General features: G+C 43.2%; 2 protein-coding genes across 2 annotated transcripts in view; both read left to right on the top strand.

Moving 5' to 3' along the window:
• The window catches only part of LOC146634242 (uncharacterized), a 241186-nt gene extending 235654 nt beyond the window's left edge, over positions 1–5532 (top strand). Inside the window, exons 3-5 of the mRNA XM_085376242.1 lie at positions 2254–2361; positions 2667–2780; positions 5416–5532. Coding sequence (XP_085232368.1) covers positions 2254–2361; positions 2667–2780; positions 5416–5437 — 244 coding nt within the window. The 3' untranslated portion in view covers positions 5438–5532. The remainder of the gene's footprint in view (positions 1–2253; positions 2362–2666; positions 2781–5415) is intronic.
• Positions 5533–7108: 1576 nt separating this feature from the next.
• On the top strand, positions 7109–15508 carry LOC146634241 (uncharacterized). The gene is made up of 7 exons (XM_085375587.1): positions 7109–7163; positions 8095–8560; positions 11910–12386; positions 12473–12866; positions 13032–13106; positions 13212–13286; positions 13367–15508. The coding sequence occupies exons 2-7, from the start codon at positions 8117–8119 to the stop codon at positions 14275–14277; spliced, it is 2376 nt and encodes a 791-aa protein (XP_085231713.1). The 5' UTR covers positions 7109–7163; positions 8095–8116; the 3' UTR covers positions 14278–15508.
• The last annotated feature ends 1882 nt before the right edge of the window (positions 15509–17390 follow it).

Genomic DNA, 17390 nt, shown 5'->3' with positions numbered 1-17390 from the left:
AGTGGGAGTGGGAGTAAGTGGAGCTTGTTGTTGGTGTCTCTTTGTGAAGAAACTGTAAGTTTGCTTTGTTTCCTCCTTTAACAGTTTGTCTTTAGCAACTTTACTGTTTGTTCTGCTCGTGTTTGATTTCTTCATACAACAAACTGTGTTTGTATTTCCGGTCTCTCCATTAAAGTCAGTGTGTAATGTTTTCCTGGCTAACATCAGCTGTGTGCAGCTTAGTTCCAGCGGTATTAACAGCCCTAATGCCGCATAACTGCCGTCATCAAGCAAAAAGTAATGTCTTCGTGTTCTTCTATACATTTGTATCGCTACGTAAAGTGCCATAAAACTCGGTACGCTTGAGCTGCCCGCCATTTTTTCGAAAAAAAAAAAAAAATCCCCGGCCCGCTATGAATCCCGTGATAGGATGTGCCAAGAAGTATACACTCCACCCATGCTTCAAATCCGGGTGCAAGGAGAAGGCGTTTGAAGCAGCGTTAACTGTTACGTAGTTAGCTTAGCTATCAGAGCAGCTAGCAGTCAGAGTATGAACTCTGTAAGCAGTCAGCTCGGTCCTGGACATTGTTACTGACATAAAGCTGCTCTCTGCAGCCATGTTTGACCCGCTGCTTTGTAGGACTACAGTAATGGAGGATTTGGAGGCTGAACTCGATTCTGTGACACTTTTTGTAGTGAACTGATGAAAGCTGTGTCTCAGATGGATGTTAGTCCAACCCATCAGACTCTGCAGCTCTCATGTGCACATGAATGATTTGTGTTTCCTCTGCAGGTAGAAAGTGTGTGTGAGCTGAGCAGCATGGATCAGTGTGAGGACAGAGAGGAGGGAGCCCCTCCCTCTAAGAGAGCCAGAGAGAGCCAGACCAATGCTCAGAGGTGAGACGACCATCTCTAACTGTCCATGACTCTTCTCCATGTCACAGCTCAGCACTCACATCACTGCTCCATCATTATTCACAGGGACCAGCCTGGACCTCCACCCAGCTCTGGGTCCTTACAGAGTGACGTGTTGATGGATGTCATTAATATATTTGAACAAATAGTTATCTGACAAAATTACATTAGGTTCTTTATGAAAATGTATAAAATTTTATCCGTTTTTACAGTTCATATGTGAAGATATGGAGAAGTGCGAGGGCCACATTAACAACAAATTGTGATTGATCATTTTGAGATTGAAGTCAAAATGTGGAAATTACATTTTTTTAGTTTGAGACAAACTGCCATGGCTCCTATCTGGTCGTTAAGTGATGACACGACGAATCCTACTTCCGGGTCTAAAGTAGTCTGCGTTTAATATGGCTTTTTTAAAACCTTAGGATGTAACTACAGCCCAGCCCATGCAGCAGTACATGAATGACTAACCTCGTATTGTGGATGGATTATCTCAGTTGTTCTCCTGGCTGAAGTTTGGTCCTTTTACAGCATCCTGCCATGCGATTACATTTGTTCCTGACCACCGAGAACACTCACGTTAACTTTTATCCAGTGGGAAAAAAGTTAGCTTGTTTATATTATGCTAACATAGCTGTGTCGCTAGTGGTCACGTAGCACATCATTATATACCAGCTAGCCAAACTTCAGTAACCCTACAAACGTCACTGCTGTTTAGTTTTCTGTCTTCATTTATGTTGGAAGTGATAACAGAGCTGTACGTTTGAATCTGTTTCCAAAACCCCGCAGTCAGGACATGCTATATTGTATTTAGATAGAAGCTAGCGAGCTAACTTCCTGCTAACTTCTAACTCCGTTAAATGTCATAAATTCCGTTTTCATGGATGCCTGGATGTTAAACTCAATTGTTACACCTGGTAGAGCAGAACGCTGATTATTTTATTAAAGATGAAAGACTTTAGACAGTTTTTCAACTCTCAGTAATGCCACAGTGATGTTTGATATATGGACCTGCAGCAGAGTTTAGACCCAGACACGGCTAGTGACGTCAGACTGAACGACCGGATAGTCTATAAAATGATTTTGTGTAGATGAGTTGGTGAAATCATTCTTCAAACTTGCAAACTTGAAATGTATATATGTATTACTCGATGGCTGATTAATTTGTTTCACTTATCTACACATTTAGTTGTAGAGGTTATATGAGCTGTGGTAGTTGTTTGGTTTGTAACAAATGTAATCTCCACATATTGACTTTTTTTCTCAAAGTGGGCACTATTTATTTATTTTTTATTTTTTTCATCATACAGTGAAGCTTTATGATGAGGCTTTATTGAAAATTTGAGTTTTTATTTTTAGGATCCATCAGAGGCTCAACCCTGAATCTGAACTCAGCTGTGTGTCCTTAAAAAGTCACTGGTCAGCAGATCGTAATTTTAAAGTCCAGCAGGCGTCTGCTGCAGAGAGGTGAGCTGTTAGTAACATGAACTCTTTGATATCAGTTTGGTGTCTGATTTAAATGAACTGTTTGATATTGTTTCCTGGTCTGACCTGCTTGGTCAAAGTTCAGCAATCAGAACACAAGGGCAGCTCTGTGAATTAGTCTAAATATTAGACACAGTGAAGAACGCATTCAACTTTTATTTAATTTTTAAAGAATATAAAATTAATTCCTTTTTTGGTTAACAGCTGCTAGTCTGTCCAGCAGCTTCTAAAGACTAAAAAGTGTCTTTAATGTTTCATTTCATGCTGATCTTGCTCTTTGTCCACAGGATCCATGAAAGATTACACTCACCTGACCCTGATCTCAGTGGTATGTCCTTTAAGCGTCATCGGTCTATGGATCCACCATTAAACTTTAAAAAATGGGGGATTTCAAAGACAAAGTGAGTGAACATCGGTATAATTTATAATTAGATTAGGCACTTCCAAACATCTAGCAGATGACTTTGGTGTGTTTGTCACTTCCCGTTCCCCCCCCTGTCCTCAATTTCTGAGTCATTTGAGGAGTTTCAGTATCTCCAGTATTTGTTCAACACAGCAGAAAAGGCAGATTGCATGTACTATAATTGAGGAACCAAACAAAATAAGTGAGGAAATTAACATGTTCTATAGTAATCTGTATAAATCAAGAACTGAAAAAGAAAATGCAGATATCTTTTTTTGATATGATTAAAGACCAGGTAAGAAAATTGGAAGAGGATGATAAAACATGGTTAGAAGAAGATTTGAATATATCCGAATTAGATACAGCTCTAAAACAAATGAAAGATGGAAAATCACCTGGAATTGATGGTCTAACGATTGAATTTTATAAAACCTTTTGGCAAGACATTAAAGATTTGTTATTTAATGGCTTTTTGGATTGTTTAAAAAATGAAGAACTATCCCCAACAATGAAAGCAGGATTAATAACCTTATTACCCAAACCAAACAAAGATTTACAAATGCTAGACAATTGGAGACCCATAACACTTTTATGTAACGACTACAAATGATTAGCCTTAGTATATGCAAATAGGCTTAAAAGCGTCTTAACCAAATTGATTGATGAGTGCCAATCAGCGTTTATTAAAGGAAGGCAGATTCATAATAACATAAGATTAATATTAGATATGATTGACTATCGATCCTTTATTAATTCAGAAAGTTTAATACTATTTATTGACTTTTTTAAAGCATTTGATTCAATAGACCATAATTTTTTATTTAGATCTTTAGAACTTTTTGGATTTGGAAACAAATTTTGCAAAGTGATCAAACTGTTCTACAAGCAAATTTATAGTTATGTTTCGCTCAATCCAGGCATAACATCTAGGATAGACATATTCTGTGGAATTCAACAGGGTTGCCCAATTTCTCCAAAATTATTTATTCTTTGCACTCAATTAATGGCTTACCTCATTGTGAACCATTCAGACATCGAAGGAATAAACATTTTTGATATTGAACTGAAAATAAGTCAGTTTGCAGATGACACAGTAATATTTTTAAAGGATAAATCAATACTCGAGAAAGCATTGAATGTCATTTCAATTTTTTCTAAAGCTTCAGGCTTGTGTCTGAACCTGAAGAAGTGTGAACTTTTGCCACTTTATGATTGTTTGGAAAATAGCATGAGGACGATTCCAGTGAAAAATGAAGTTAAGTATCTAGGCATCTATTTAGACAAAGACATCAACACTAGAGAATCAAAAAACCTAAAAGACAAAATTGATGGCATGTCCAAAACACTAAATCATTGGTTGACGAGAGATATTACAATTTTTGGACGCAATCTATTATCCAAATCAGAGGGCGTATCAAAGATGGTTTATCCAGCATACTCACTATACATTACCCCGAAAAGCATTAAAAAGATTAACTCTATAATCTATCAATTCATTTGGCGCAATAAAACACATTACATTAAAAAATCACAACTTGTCAAAGATTACGCTAAAGGTGGTATAAAGTCAATTGATTTTCAATCAATGGTTGGAGTATTTAAAATAAACTGGATAAAAGCCTTCCTCTTGAAACCTGACTCCATATGGTTCCATATCCCAAAAAATATTTTCAAAAAGGTGGGAGGGTTGGATTTTCTCCTGAAATGTGGTTTTGATATATTGAAGTTGCCTGTGAAACTGTCAGAATATCATAAGCAGGTCTTGTCTTATTGGAAGATGGTGTTTGCCCATAACTTTTCACCACATTGCTCCACCTTGTGGAATAACAGAACAATTACAATTAATAAGAAGTCATTGTTTATTAAAGAGTGGTTTGAAAAAAACATAATCTTTATAACAGACTTACTTGATGAAAGGGGTCAGTTTCTCTCAGTGGGTGTTTTTAATACGAAGTTTAACATTCAGTGTTCCCTTAGAGAATATGACAAGGTTTGTAAGGCAATCCCCTTACCTCTGTTGAGTTTGATTCAAGGTTATTTGTATTACTCTAAGGCACAAATTAGTCTACCTTCTTTACATCTAAACCAGATTCCTTTGACGGATAAAAACTGTAATAATAAAACCATGAACAAGATATTTAAAAACAAATTATTTCACGACTTTAACAGTAACACAAAACTAAAAGGAAGTAATATTAAAATAACGAACAAATATACGCACTTTTTAAAATGGCCTATCCCCCCCAAAGTCAAAGAAATGCAATTTAAAATAATTAATGGATATTACCCAGCAGCTGAAATGCTTAAAAAAAGGTTTGGGTTTGAGGTAGAGCCATGTGGATTTTGTTCACAAAATGCGGAAAGTATTGATCATTTGTTTTTTTCCTGCTCAGTAACAACTGACTTCTGGCAAGATTTAGTAGACTGGTTGAGTATAAGAATAGATGGGATGACCCCACTGACTCTAACACAAGTTTTTTATAATAATGGTGATCCATCTAAGGAACTGTCCATGCTACACAAGGTGGTGATAATTATGGGCAAATACCACGTACACAAATGCAAATGGCAAAGTAAAAGACCTTCCCTAACTGCATTGGAAATTGAACTAAAATCTTTTTTGTCATCTTTAGAATTACTGAGGGATTCATGTAAAGAGGCTGCTTTGATATGCGACAATGGGACTCAATCTCTATCCTTTTAATGATTGTGTTTTTGGTGTACTAAGTAAGCCACATGTATGTTAAAGTGTTCGCAGAAAGGAAACTGTTATATGTCATAAGAATGGCCTTCATATATATATTTATGTATATATATATGTGGTTTTTTTTTTTTTGGTTTGTTTGTTTGTTTGTTTTTTCTGTTCTTGCTTTTAGTTTTCTCCTATTTCGTTTGGTTTCTTATTCAACCTTTTCAAGATGTTGTTGCACTAATGTTGTCTCCCAACGAGAGATTGTAATATGTGCATACATTTAATTAAAGTATGAAAAAAAAAAAAAAAATCTGTTGTCTTCCGGTATTTTCTCTGTAAGCGACCTTTCCTCGACCAATGAGATGAGCGGTAATCTGAATTGTCATACTCGAATTGTCATAAGTGTGCTGTCAGCTCATTGGTCACAAAGCAGGAGAGGGGCTGGGAATTATGTTTTCCAACAAAGCGTTAATTCCATAAACATTTATAGACTACTTTTGATTCTCACTGTATTACGGGACAAAGTGCGTCCCTTATTAGCTCAATACGGGACGATTACGTTTTTAAAGGGACGGTTGGCAACCCTAGCCGGAATTTTATATTCATGCTAGCGTTCACGGCGTTAACTACACATTTAAAGCGTCTAACAAAAACAGGCACAATGATGACAATAACTGAACTAAAATCACAATCAGAAACATCAGGTTGGCTAAATATACATTATGTGTGTTTTACAGTGTTAGAAAGAAATGACACCCACCTCTCCCACAGGGGAATTGTAGAAAAGGGGCAAGGCCAAGGGGTACACTGTATTTATAGGGTTGCACCAAGGAAGAAGAAGAACAATGAGGAGGGGCTCAGATAAGGAATATAACTACAGGCTTGGAGGTCCTAACAGTCAGGTATGAAGAACACATTTTGTGTAATTATAACAATGTGTAATTTATGACACAGCAATCTGTCTCTAATATTTAATGAAATGTGCTGAAGATGCTAATAATTAGTCAATTTTGTATTAAACTAGTCTTTAATATGTTGTAAAAACTTTGAATCTCATGAAGATTTTCACATCAGTGTGCTTTATAATGTGCTAATAATGAAAATGACGCAGGGCCCTGAACACATCATGTGTTAACGCCTTCACTCAGAGCCTGCAGTGACCACAGAAAGTGTGCAGCTGATAAATGAGGGTCCACGTCCTCATGCAGACTGACAACAAGAACAGGGTTCATTAAGATAACAGAGGCAGCTTCAACGACGTCACATGTCATACAGCATCTCTAATCACAGCCTCAGAGGCCACAAAGCGAAGCAGACAGGTGCATCCAGGTGTAACCACCGGTAAAGTTCACATTTATCAGTGTTTACCTTTGTGTTTGTTCATGATTAGTGCAGCCGCCCTGTTAACTGAGCGTGCTCTCATCATTTTAATGCTGTGGTGCTTCAGACCAGTCATATAACACAGTGGTACAGGGAGACTCCTCTGTGTTTGTCTGACAGAAGAACATCAGCTTCATCCATCACAGACTCGAGGCTGGACCGCCTGACTTTAACAGGAATCTGTAGCCTCAGTGCTCCACACCAGCAGGTGGCGCCAACGCACCGGTATCACGCCCTTTCACCTCCGACAGCGAAGAAGAAGTGGTGGAGTAAAAGAAGAAGAAGGGAGCGCAGAGCTGGAGTTAGCAGGTGAGGAGTGTCCCGGTTCTGTACTCTCACTTGACGGTTCTGGTCGTGTTTGCGGTTTGGTCCGGTTCCCAGCAGCGCTCGGTTCCGGTTCTGGTTAGCTGCAGCTAGCTGCTCGTTAGCTCTCCGTGCTAACAGCTGCGTTAGCCTGTGTGCTGCTAGCTGTTAGCACCAGGCTGTCGTAAATAAGCTTCCATTATCGGACAGAGACGCCTGTCAGTCACACCTGAGCGTGGCGTGACTGCAGCCCGGTCACTGCACAGGTGAGAGCACCTGTCACACCTGCAGGCTGATGACGGCTGGCAGGGTCAGTGTGAGAGGCTGTTTGTTCTGGTCCAGATCAGGAGTTGGTTCCTCAAGGTGCTTCTGATGTTGGGGTAGATCAGTGTGTCAGCCTCTATAATCCAGATGTTTGTCACATGTGGAGTCCAGCTGTAGAAGTGTGTGTGTCAGCGGGGAGCTGGTTCTGATTGGTCCAGGTGTTCTCCTCACAGTCACGTTAAGTGTGGAGGAGGCCTCGTGTTCATGTTGACTCCACCACAGCCTGAGGGCCCTGCAGGACCCTCTGATGCAGACACGTGTGCACCTTTAACCCTGCGATGGTTCCTCGGAGGATCACGCTCAGTGGCTCAGGTGAAGGATCCACAACACCTGTGGAGCATCTGAAGTGCAGATGTTTGAAACACGCTTTCTTGTACTTTAGACAGAAAATGTCGAGCATCGATGTCGTCCTCACTAGAACCTGTGACTCACACACTGCCCCGCCATAAAGGAAATGCCTATACTGATGTGGTGTGCAGGTGTGGCTGCCTCCATTATGAAGACGAGAGTCCTCAAAAACACAGAGTTACAAAGAGTCCCTGAACTACGTGTTCCTGCTGAGGGACTGCAGGTGGAGCTCACAGCTAAAGCTGCTTCTTTGTTTTATCATCAGGGTGTCATCGAGGTCTGTTGCCATGGAGGACCATGCTGACGTTGCCATGGAGAACAAGACAGAGGTCCCAGCCTCCGACGCCCCGTCCTCTCCTGACAAAGAGCCGGCAAAGCCCGCTGCGCGTCAGCCACACCGCCGCACCTTAGGGAGGAGGGGCCAGAGAGCAAAAAGGCGGGGTCATATAGAGAAAAAGCGGGGTCAGAAATCGAAGAGGCGGGGCCAGGAGGACAAGAAGGAGGGCGTGACGGTGAAGAGGACGTGGAGCGGCGGGAAGCGCCGTTGGGACAAGAAGCATTACTGCGTGTTCTGCCGACGGCCACAGGTGAAGATCGCACGCCACCTGCTGAGGAAGCATGCCGACGAACAGGAAGTACTGGCTGCCAGCACCCTGCCGACAGGCTCCAAAGAACGCCACCTGCTGCTGGAGCACCTGCGCTGCCGAGGCAACTATCTACACAACATCGAGGTCAGTTTGTGTGTTTTACCGGTGTGTCTGCTACCGGTCAGTTTACCTGTTTCTTTCAGGTGCCTTTAGTTGTTACCTGTGCAACTAAATTAATGTACATTTGTCATGGCCATGGACTACTGCCGTATCGAGGAGGAGAGATTCCAGAGTCTACGATGTCAGTTAATTAGGAACTGCCTTTTTCAGCTAAGAAATATCTCCAAACTGCAAACATTGTTTTCTAAATGTGAGTTAGACATGATTCTTCATGCTTCTATGTCTTCTTTCTTAGATCACTGTGAGTCTTTGTCTTTGAGCAAAAACAATCGTGACCGTCTCCAGCCAAGACACGTAAAAGAGCATTACGTTAGGGGTTCACATCAATTCTAGCTTGAATAACACGATATCGATTCGTTAAAATCCTGAATCGATTTTGGCCGAAACACATATTTGATCTGTTCTGACGGATCAGAACCAGTGAGATGTCGGCTTTCTCACGAACACGCCATCAGGTGAGAAAGCCGACAGCCCACTGATTGTGAGGCGCTGACGGGTGCGCGCTTTGTGTTTACGTCTTTTTTTGTGTTCGATTCTCAAGATGCAGTTTAAGTCAACTTTGGTTGGAGAGACAAAACCATCAAGAAAAGAAGATCCAAACTATGCTTCACATAAACATCGTCATGAATTCCCTCTTTGGGGACTTTGGCTGTTTTGCTGCCAGAACGATAAAATCCCACTTCATGCACAGCTCTCTCTCTCTCTGTGTTGAAGAACAGTTTCCCATCTAAAAATCTGTTTTCTGCTTTATTCACTTGCTTATTACGCACAAGACTCATTTCTGCTGTTCAATACTGAAGAAATGTAAACTTCTTAAAATTCCAAAACCCCTGGCTGTGTCTGTAATCGTCTGTAACTTTGCTCTGCTGCACGTCAGCAGCATCAGGTAATGTTCACATGTTGATTCGTGACTTTCTTTCATTTTTGATCTACTGCAGAATATTTTTAACTGCTATAAAATTTCAGGCCAAGAAAGTCACCTTCATGTTCTTCTGTTTTATCCTCAGGTTCTTTGACACAAAGACATCTGCTGTGATAAAGTCTCACATATATTTTATAGATATAAAAATGGTTATGTACTGATAAACAATCAGAATTATAATTTTTCTGACTGTCTGAGGCAAAAAATCAAATCGTGGATCGAATCGATTCGGGACCTTGTGAATCAGAATCAAATTGATTCTAGAAATCAGTGATGACACCCAGCCCTACAGTACACCAGTGTCACACTCATTACACTGGCTACATCTTAGAATTCATTTTAAAATCTGCCCTTTACAGCTCTGAATCATGTCCTGTCCATATTACTGATCTTTTAGAGCCTCACACTCCCTCGCGCAGCCTCAACCTGTTGGTATGTTTAAACCTGAGGGGACAGATCTGAGCGGCGTCCCCCAGGTTGTGCAGTTCTCTGGATTGCCTGGATTGTATTTATTCTTTTAAACATCATCTTAAGACTAATTTGTTTAGACTAGCTGAGTATTTGATTGTGCTGTTTTATGTTTATCTGTTTTATATTATTCTGAAGCACTATGTGGTTTTTGTCCTGTGAAGAGTGCTATAAATCAATGAAGTAAGTAAACCAGGTGGTGGACAGCAGAGGGGGAGGGGCCCATCAGGCTGAAGGACCAGGGTTTGTTAGTCCGTGGTACCTCAGAGGCAGCCAACAGGTAGAGGCCAAATGAGACGTGGCTCAGGCTGAAGGTAAACCTCAGGTGTGGGAGCAGTTTGGAGAGGTTTGGACAAAGCGTGATTCAGGAGGAGAAAGCAGTGCTCCACCTGCACTGTGTGTAGTTTAGGTGGAGTGCTGCTGATCAGCTGAGGACAAAATCAGACAGTGGAAGGAAACTGTAACAGTATTTCATTCAGCATGAATAACTGTCTGACTGCATCATTTTCTCATCAGAGAAATGTAAAGTGTACCCAAAGTGTAAAAGCAACATTTCTGCGCCTCTGCTTCCTTACACCGCTGCATATTTGTTTCAGTCTGAGACACTCACTGCAGTCGTGACGAGGACCAAATCCACCTGAAAAGTAAAAGGATTTGGCCCTGTTCACAATGTCAGAGTTTTAAGGCTCAATCAATAGATTTCGAGACTGTTCACGTTGCTCTTTTTAAAAATTATTATTATTTTGCTAGCTATCAAACTCACAGGATAAATGATTGAAATGCACTGAGTGTAATGCAATAAAGCAACACTACTACAGCAGCAGTAATGTGAGTTACCTCCCTCAAGTGGAAGCTTTAAACGTTACAGCCCGATACAGGGGCGGATCTGCAGGGGCGGATCTACAGGGGTGGATCTGCAGGGGTGGCGGCAGCGAGCGAGAGACAGGTTTTGAGATGTGGAAGATTTGTGATGCTTAGTGTGGAGTGTATAGTTAGCGTGTTGTGCAGTTGTTGTTGTGTGTCAGTGAGGGCACTAATGAATGTCACAAAGGCAGATTGCAGTGTAAAGACTGTCTCCACTGTCCACCTGCTGTGGTCGGGCCTGCAGGTTTTTCCCTGTGGTGGCTCCTCTGTCTGCTGGTGGACAGACACATTTTCTTTACTGACACAAATAATTATTGGGGCATCTTATTGTTAACTGGTTTTAGTTATAGTATTTTTCAGTAGTATTTTTAAGTGATTGTACAAAAAACAGCCTGCCAGATGCAGTGGGTGCATTTTTAGATAAATAGTTGTATATAACTTTGTTGTTTAAAATATAAGTTTTCAAAATGTGCAAGTTGTATTTGCAAGTTATGAAAATAATTTTATGGTTTTTACAGTTAAAAAGAAACTAGTACTAGGATTTTATGTTTTTGTGTGATTTCAGGTCAGTTGTGTTACTACAGTTTGTCAGTGAACACATATCTGTAAATTCAGACACGTGAGACTGAGCTGAAGAGAATGATACCAAACAAGGCAAAAAACATTTGAAGGTGAAACACAAGCTTTCTCTGAAAGGTGCCTCTCCTCTCCCTTGGAGATGGGGCCTCCTGGTGAGGTGTTCTGGGCATGTCCCATCAGAAGACCCAGGACACAGTGGGGAGATTATGGGTGGGAATGTCTTGGTGGTTCCCAGGGCCAACTGGAGGAAGTAGCCAGGGAGAGGGAGGTCTGGGCTTGCCCCCAAGACTCGGCCCCAGATAAGCAGAACAAAATGAATCAATGGATGTATTTATAGCAGGAAATCACATAAACAGTTGCCTCAAGCTTTATAGTTTAACTTAAAGATGCTACAATAACACCTGTGTTTACCTGTCTGTTACCGGTGAGGTTTTCTGTTCCTTACAAGTACATTTACTCCGCCTCCCTGTGTGTCCTCAGGTGATCCGGCAGGGCACTGGTGAGATTGTGCCATGGCGTCAGCCCTCTGAGGATGTGGATGCGAGGAACTACCTGCCGTGCCCATTGTGTCTTGGATTTTTCCTTCGTGCTGACCTGTGGAAGCATCAGGTGTCGTGTCGCAAGAAGCTCGCCATCAACCCGTCCAAAGCCGAGGTGAACGCTGACCCCGCCAACGACGCCACCTCTGGTTCCACAAGTAAGTTGCCCTGTGATGTCACCAGAGAGGACATACCTGAGGATTCCCTTGGTGAGACTGCAGAGACCGGGACCAAACAGCTTATGACCTCTGACCCAAGTGTCGATCAGAACACGACCTCTGACCCCGCTGTGAACCGAGCCAGGAAACGGACCAGAGTGCAGGCAGCAGCGTCGCGGCTCCTGCCGATCTCCAGTGGAGCGTCTGAGAGCTGCAGTGAAATCCTGCATCGCATGAACCAAGATAATGTGTCTTACGAGGTCAGCTCACCTGTCTGTCTGTGCACCTAACACTATCTGCACTCTCTGACCTTTCTCTGTGGTAACTGGCTCCTCTCTGCCTCCAGGTGAAGTCTGATTGGCTGATCTGTAAGTATGGCAACAAGCTGATGGGGAACCAGGATAGTGGTCAGAGGAGGTACGACTACATAAGCCAGAAGCTCCGGGAACTTGGCAGGTTGCTCCTGGCCGCTAAATCCCTTGACTCCGGCGTCCAGAGCCTGCAGGACCTGCTGGCCCCAGGTCGCCTCAGCCTGGCGCTGTCCGCGGCCAGGAAGGCAGCGGGAAACAGGTGGAGCCGCCCTCCACTGGCGGTGAAAACAACACTAAAGACAGTCTGTGAGATTGCTATTGGAGAGAGCCTGCAGGACGGAGACTGGGAGGCTGCCGCCAAGACCACCGACTTCTACCACATGCTGGGCCGGGAGTGGGACAACCTGGGCCTGCAGAACCCAGATCCAGGTGAGACCACAGTCCAGCCCCTCCTGCTTAGTTTAGCATCTTCAGTAACGTCCAGTAATGTTTGGGTTAGGAAGAACCAGGATGTGACTGTAGTTTTGGATTTTCAGCTAGAGAAGTTTGGATCCCAAAGTTTGTGTTACTGACCCAGTTTTTCTCCTTTTCCAGCTGCTACAGATGGAGGAACTAAACCAAAGAAACGACCTGTCCAGATAAGACTGGACAACGACCTCAGACAAGAAGGTGAGTCCACACCTCGCCGCAGGTTTGGATCAGTTCCCGAACTTCTAACTTTATAGAACCAGTTGTTGGAGCTGTTTACCTATCTGTGCCCACCTTTGTTCACAGTTCTGTCAAAGAGCTCTAACAAACCAGTGACCTCTGCGATTCCACCTGAAGCCAGAATGCAAACATCTGTCTCAGGTGAGTCCACCTGGATTCATGTTACTACTTTGACTTTAGCAGATTAGTCTCATCGTGCTCCAATTCTGTTGGTTTTTCAGTCCCTGTGGCTCCCAGGAAGGTCCGACGGCGGCCGTGGTCCTCTGCAGAGAAGGAGGCCATCTGGAGGCAATTAGGAGTCCATGTTCTGGTCCAGTCCGTACCAGGTAAGGAGGTCTGTCAGCGCTGTCTGGACTTAGAACCAGTCCTCAGGGGGCGGCACTGGAAGGACATCAAGAACCAGGTTCACAACCAAATCCAGAGCCAAAAGAAGCAGCAGTTCCACGCTCAGATGGAACTCGAGAAGAACCAGGATCACCAAGACCAGCTCCAGAACCAGAAAAAGCCAGAGCAGCAGCAGTACCAGCCTCCAGTCGATGAACAGGGAAAAGACCACCGTCTGAACCAGAAGAAACCACCATACCAGTCCCAGATGGACCAACATGATCCGGATATTTCTCGGAATCAGAAGAGATCACAATACCACATCAGCATACACCACCAGGCCCAGGATAGCATCCAGAACCAGAAGAAACAACAGGAGCACGCCCAGCTGGATCACCAGGACTATCTACACAACCACAAGAAGCAGCTGTGTACCCCTAGAGTGGACCACCAGGACCACAGCCAGGTCCATAAGAAGCAGCTGTATCAGATGGACCAGCAGGCCCAGCCCCTGCAGACCCTGGACCAGGAAACGTCTCTTCTAACCATCACAACCTACAGACCTGATGGGTCAAATCGAGCTCCTGGACATTTGCTGCTTGAGCGGGAGCACAACATTACAACCTACCCAGTTCTGCACAGACCACCGGGACCTCACATGGACCAGCTGCTGCCCAGAATAGACTGGGCCGAGGATGCTCCAGCCCCGAACTATCCTATCAGCAGGCCACTGGGCAGGACCCTGCTACAGGATGTGCCCCCAGGAGGACCACCCTCTGACCCACAGTCGGGACATGTACACTTCTGACCGGTCCAGGTCTAGAGGACTTAATGATAGGTTGGCCCTTCTCAAAGGGTGCATATCAGATTTGGTAGTAAAAAGACCTGCTTTTATGATAACACATGTAAACCTTTCTTAGAAGGTCCTTGGATTTCCTGTGTGAAATTAGTATTTGCCTCCTACAGGACTATATACCCTATACTATATACCCCCCCCCTCCCCCGTATGTTCTGGCAATTCCAATGGGTCTGGTTCTGATATGTCAGTCTGGTCAGGAGATGAACCTGGATCCTGGTTGAGGTGCTGTTAGATAGGTGAAACAGTTCAGCTGTGATGTACCGGAGTTATACCGACTACGTGCCAGTGCCTGATCTTATTATAAAAGGCGGGTACCAAAAACCAAAACCAGCACCTTAGTGGTCCAGTGTTGGCCTTTGATGTTACCTGTTCTGGGAGGAGCTCCTGCTGAAAGATCACAGATGGTAGCGTCAGTCGTCAGATACTGTCTTCCATAATCAGAATTTGCCCCAAATGTATCTTCATAGGAAGATTCATATGAAGCAGCCCACAGCTCTACGTCTTAAACCTGTAGAACGGTGGGCTGGTTCTCTGAAGACGCTGAGGCAGAACCAGCTCTGTGTGAAAGAGCAAATGAAGGGATCAAGGCCCTTTGCCCTCATTTAACCATAAAGGTGTTTAAAGTTCTCTGTATGTTTAGTGTATGGTTCTCCTCACACTCCTCTGTGTGATGAGCACTGGGGCACAACCCCTGACAGAGAGGCCAAACAGGTGGTTCTAAACGGTTCCTGCAGGTCCCTGGGAGTCCTGGTCTGTGGTGGTCCTGTGATGGTACCACTGCATCCTAAAAATAGCAAGTTGTCATGTCACAGGCTTATTCCAGAAAGGATGACATTCATTTTGACCTCAGTATTCTACACACAGTACTGAAGAAGCTTCTCGGATGAGAGGTGAAACGTCTTCAAGTAACTTAAAGAAGTCCAGACGCTTTTCTTTGCAAGCTCCTTTGACTACACACAGTACTCCAAATCAAAATTCTTAAATGTTTATTAAAACATTTAAGAGAAAAATATAACACATGCACAGGTATTCTCAGCCTTTGTTAAAATATGTTGTTCAAGCACTTTTTGTCCGCAGTTACAGAAGATCAGTGTTGGGCAGGGTTTTAATAGTTTTGCACGCACACATCAATGAAAACTAAACACACTTTTGCTATAAAGTCAGTTAATTTTAGTTTTGTGAACACTCATTACAGTTGTAGTTATTTTCCTTTTTATTTTTATTTCCGCTAACGAAAATGTTTTTTCACTTCTAGTTTTCGTTAACGATAATGACCTTGGTGTTGGGAAGGTTACTTTTAAAACGTATTCCATTACAGATTACAGATTACATGCCCCAAAATGTATTTTGTAACATATTCCATTACGTAGCTCAATGAGAGTAACGTATTCTGAATACTTTGGATTACTTAATATATTATCATGCTTTTTACAACTATGTGAATGTACTATTGCTGTGTGATTTATTACTATTACTGAAGATCCACGGCTATTTACGGATGAGAAGTAAAAAAGAGCCGCTAGGTGCTAAAAAATAAAGCTTAGACTCAGACGTTAGAACAGGCTTCTCCCCGCAGCACGCCGTGTAATAAATACTCACAAAGAAAACGGCAGTCGTTACAACTTATGTCTAAAAATGCATCGTTTCACGCATCGTTAAAACACTCGACTCCGGGTAAAGGACGCGCAGCTGGAAACACTTCACGCAAGTCGAGCTGCCCGAGATTCACAGAATTTACAGAAAATGTTACATTTTTGTGATTTATATCCTTATCGGACGATAGAATTCTTATATCGGGATATGAGATTTTGGTCATATCACACATATCTGACTAATGCGTGTTCCGTGTCGGCTCGTAGCCAAAAAAATAGCTTTACTTTGTTGTGTGGGTCAACTTTTCTTGCGAGAGACAGAGAGAGGCGTTGAAAGACTGCTCCAACGGAACTTATTGTTTCAGAGGAAAACACGAACACGGTGTACGGTCGAGTCTTAATAGCTTACTTACAACTGGGCTCGTCAGGCACTCTTCTTGGCTGCAGTGGTTATTATTATATTTACATGCTTCCAGCTCCTGTTTTTGCTCGATGACAACTCGTACCTTTCCACTCCCCTTTTTCTCCCTCCCTCGCTCACAGACCCATAACGTGTATGGCAGTCCATTCTCCCTGCAACACGGACTACACTGCCCATGATGCTACATTCTTTAGAGCTATGCTTGTAGCATTCTGCCTGTTAGCTTAGCACAACAACAACAACAAAAAGGCGCTCTCTCACCCAGGAAACACACAGTCGCAGAGAGAGAGAGAGCGTCACCCTGTAACCATGGCAACCGTAACGCTGCCGCCTGGAACAACAGAACGTAGCTGTCAAACAAAACCCAAACAGTCCTGACCCGCGACAATATGAAACAGGAAAGTACCGCAGTGTAATCCATTTATTTCAACAAAGTAACTGTATTCTGAATACCACCTTTTTAAACGGTAACTGTAACGGAATACAGTTACTCATATTCGGTATTGTAAATACGTAACGGCGGTACATGTATGCCGTTACTCCCCAACACTGCAGAAGATGAACCTTCGCCCAAGCTCGATGTCCAGCACACTTTTGGACCAGGTTATGTCTCATTCGTCTTTTCCTTCAGAGAGTCCTTCACAGGCCTTTGGGCAAACTCCAGGCAGGCTGTCGTAGCTGGTTTCCTTTAGCACCCACTCGCCTGAGCCCGCCTCTGTTTGTGTCGTGCTCTATTACATTTGAGTTTCACCTCAATATGTGTGGGGTTGTCATGGGAACACAACCAACATCCCATGTGTCTATGTGCCACAAACACAATGGAGGACATTGAGGCGATGGTATACCCGCTGCTTGGTCTGTGGGTGTTTGTCAGACTCGAGCACCATGATGTCAGTTTGTAGGTAACCCTTGTTGCCGAGTTTCAGAAATGCCAGGTTTCATCTAACTCGTGATTCATCTAATGACACCGCTGGCTGGCCAATCGGGGGCTTTTGATGTCACATTTTTAGACTGACTCTGCTCGGTTGGAAAGCCAGGCCAGCATTTGC

This window comes from Diplotaxodon limnothrissa, linkage group LG3, assembly GCF_057381915.1.
Source record: "Diplotaxodon limnothrissa isolate DT_005_m linkage group LG3, D_limnothrissa_male_GT1.1, whole genome shotgun sequence".
NCBI lineage: Eukaryota > Metazoa > Chordata > Actinopteri > Cichliformes > Cichlidae > Diplotaxodon > Diplotaxodon limnothrissa.
This window is presented reverse-complemented; position numbering and strand designations above follow the sequence as displayed.

Excerpts from the sequence above, each read along its gene's own strand:
- LOC146634241 (XM_085375587.1), top strand. The coding sequence starts at position 8,117 with ATGGAGGACCATGCTGACGTTGCCATGGAGAACAAGACAGAGGTCCCA. Across the intron at positions 12,387-12,472 it reads AAGATAATGTGTCTTACGAG|GTGAAGTCTGATTGGCTGAT; the intron begins GTCAGCTCACCT and ends CTCTGCCTCCAG. Across the intron at positions 13,107-13,211 it reads CAACGACCTCAGACAAGAAG|TTCTGTCAAAGAGCTCTAAC; the intron begins GTGAGTCCACAC and ends CTTTGTTCACAG.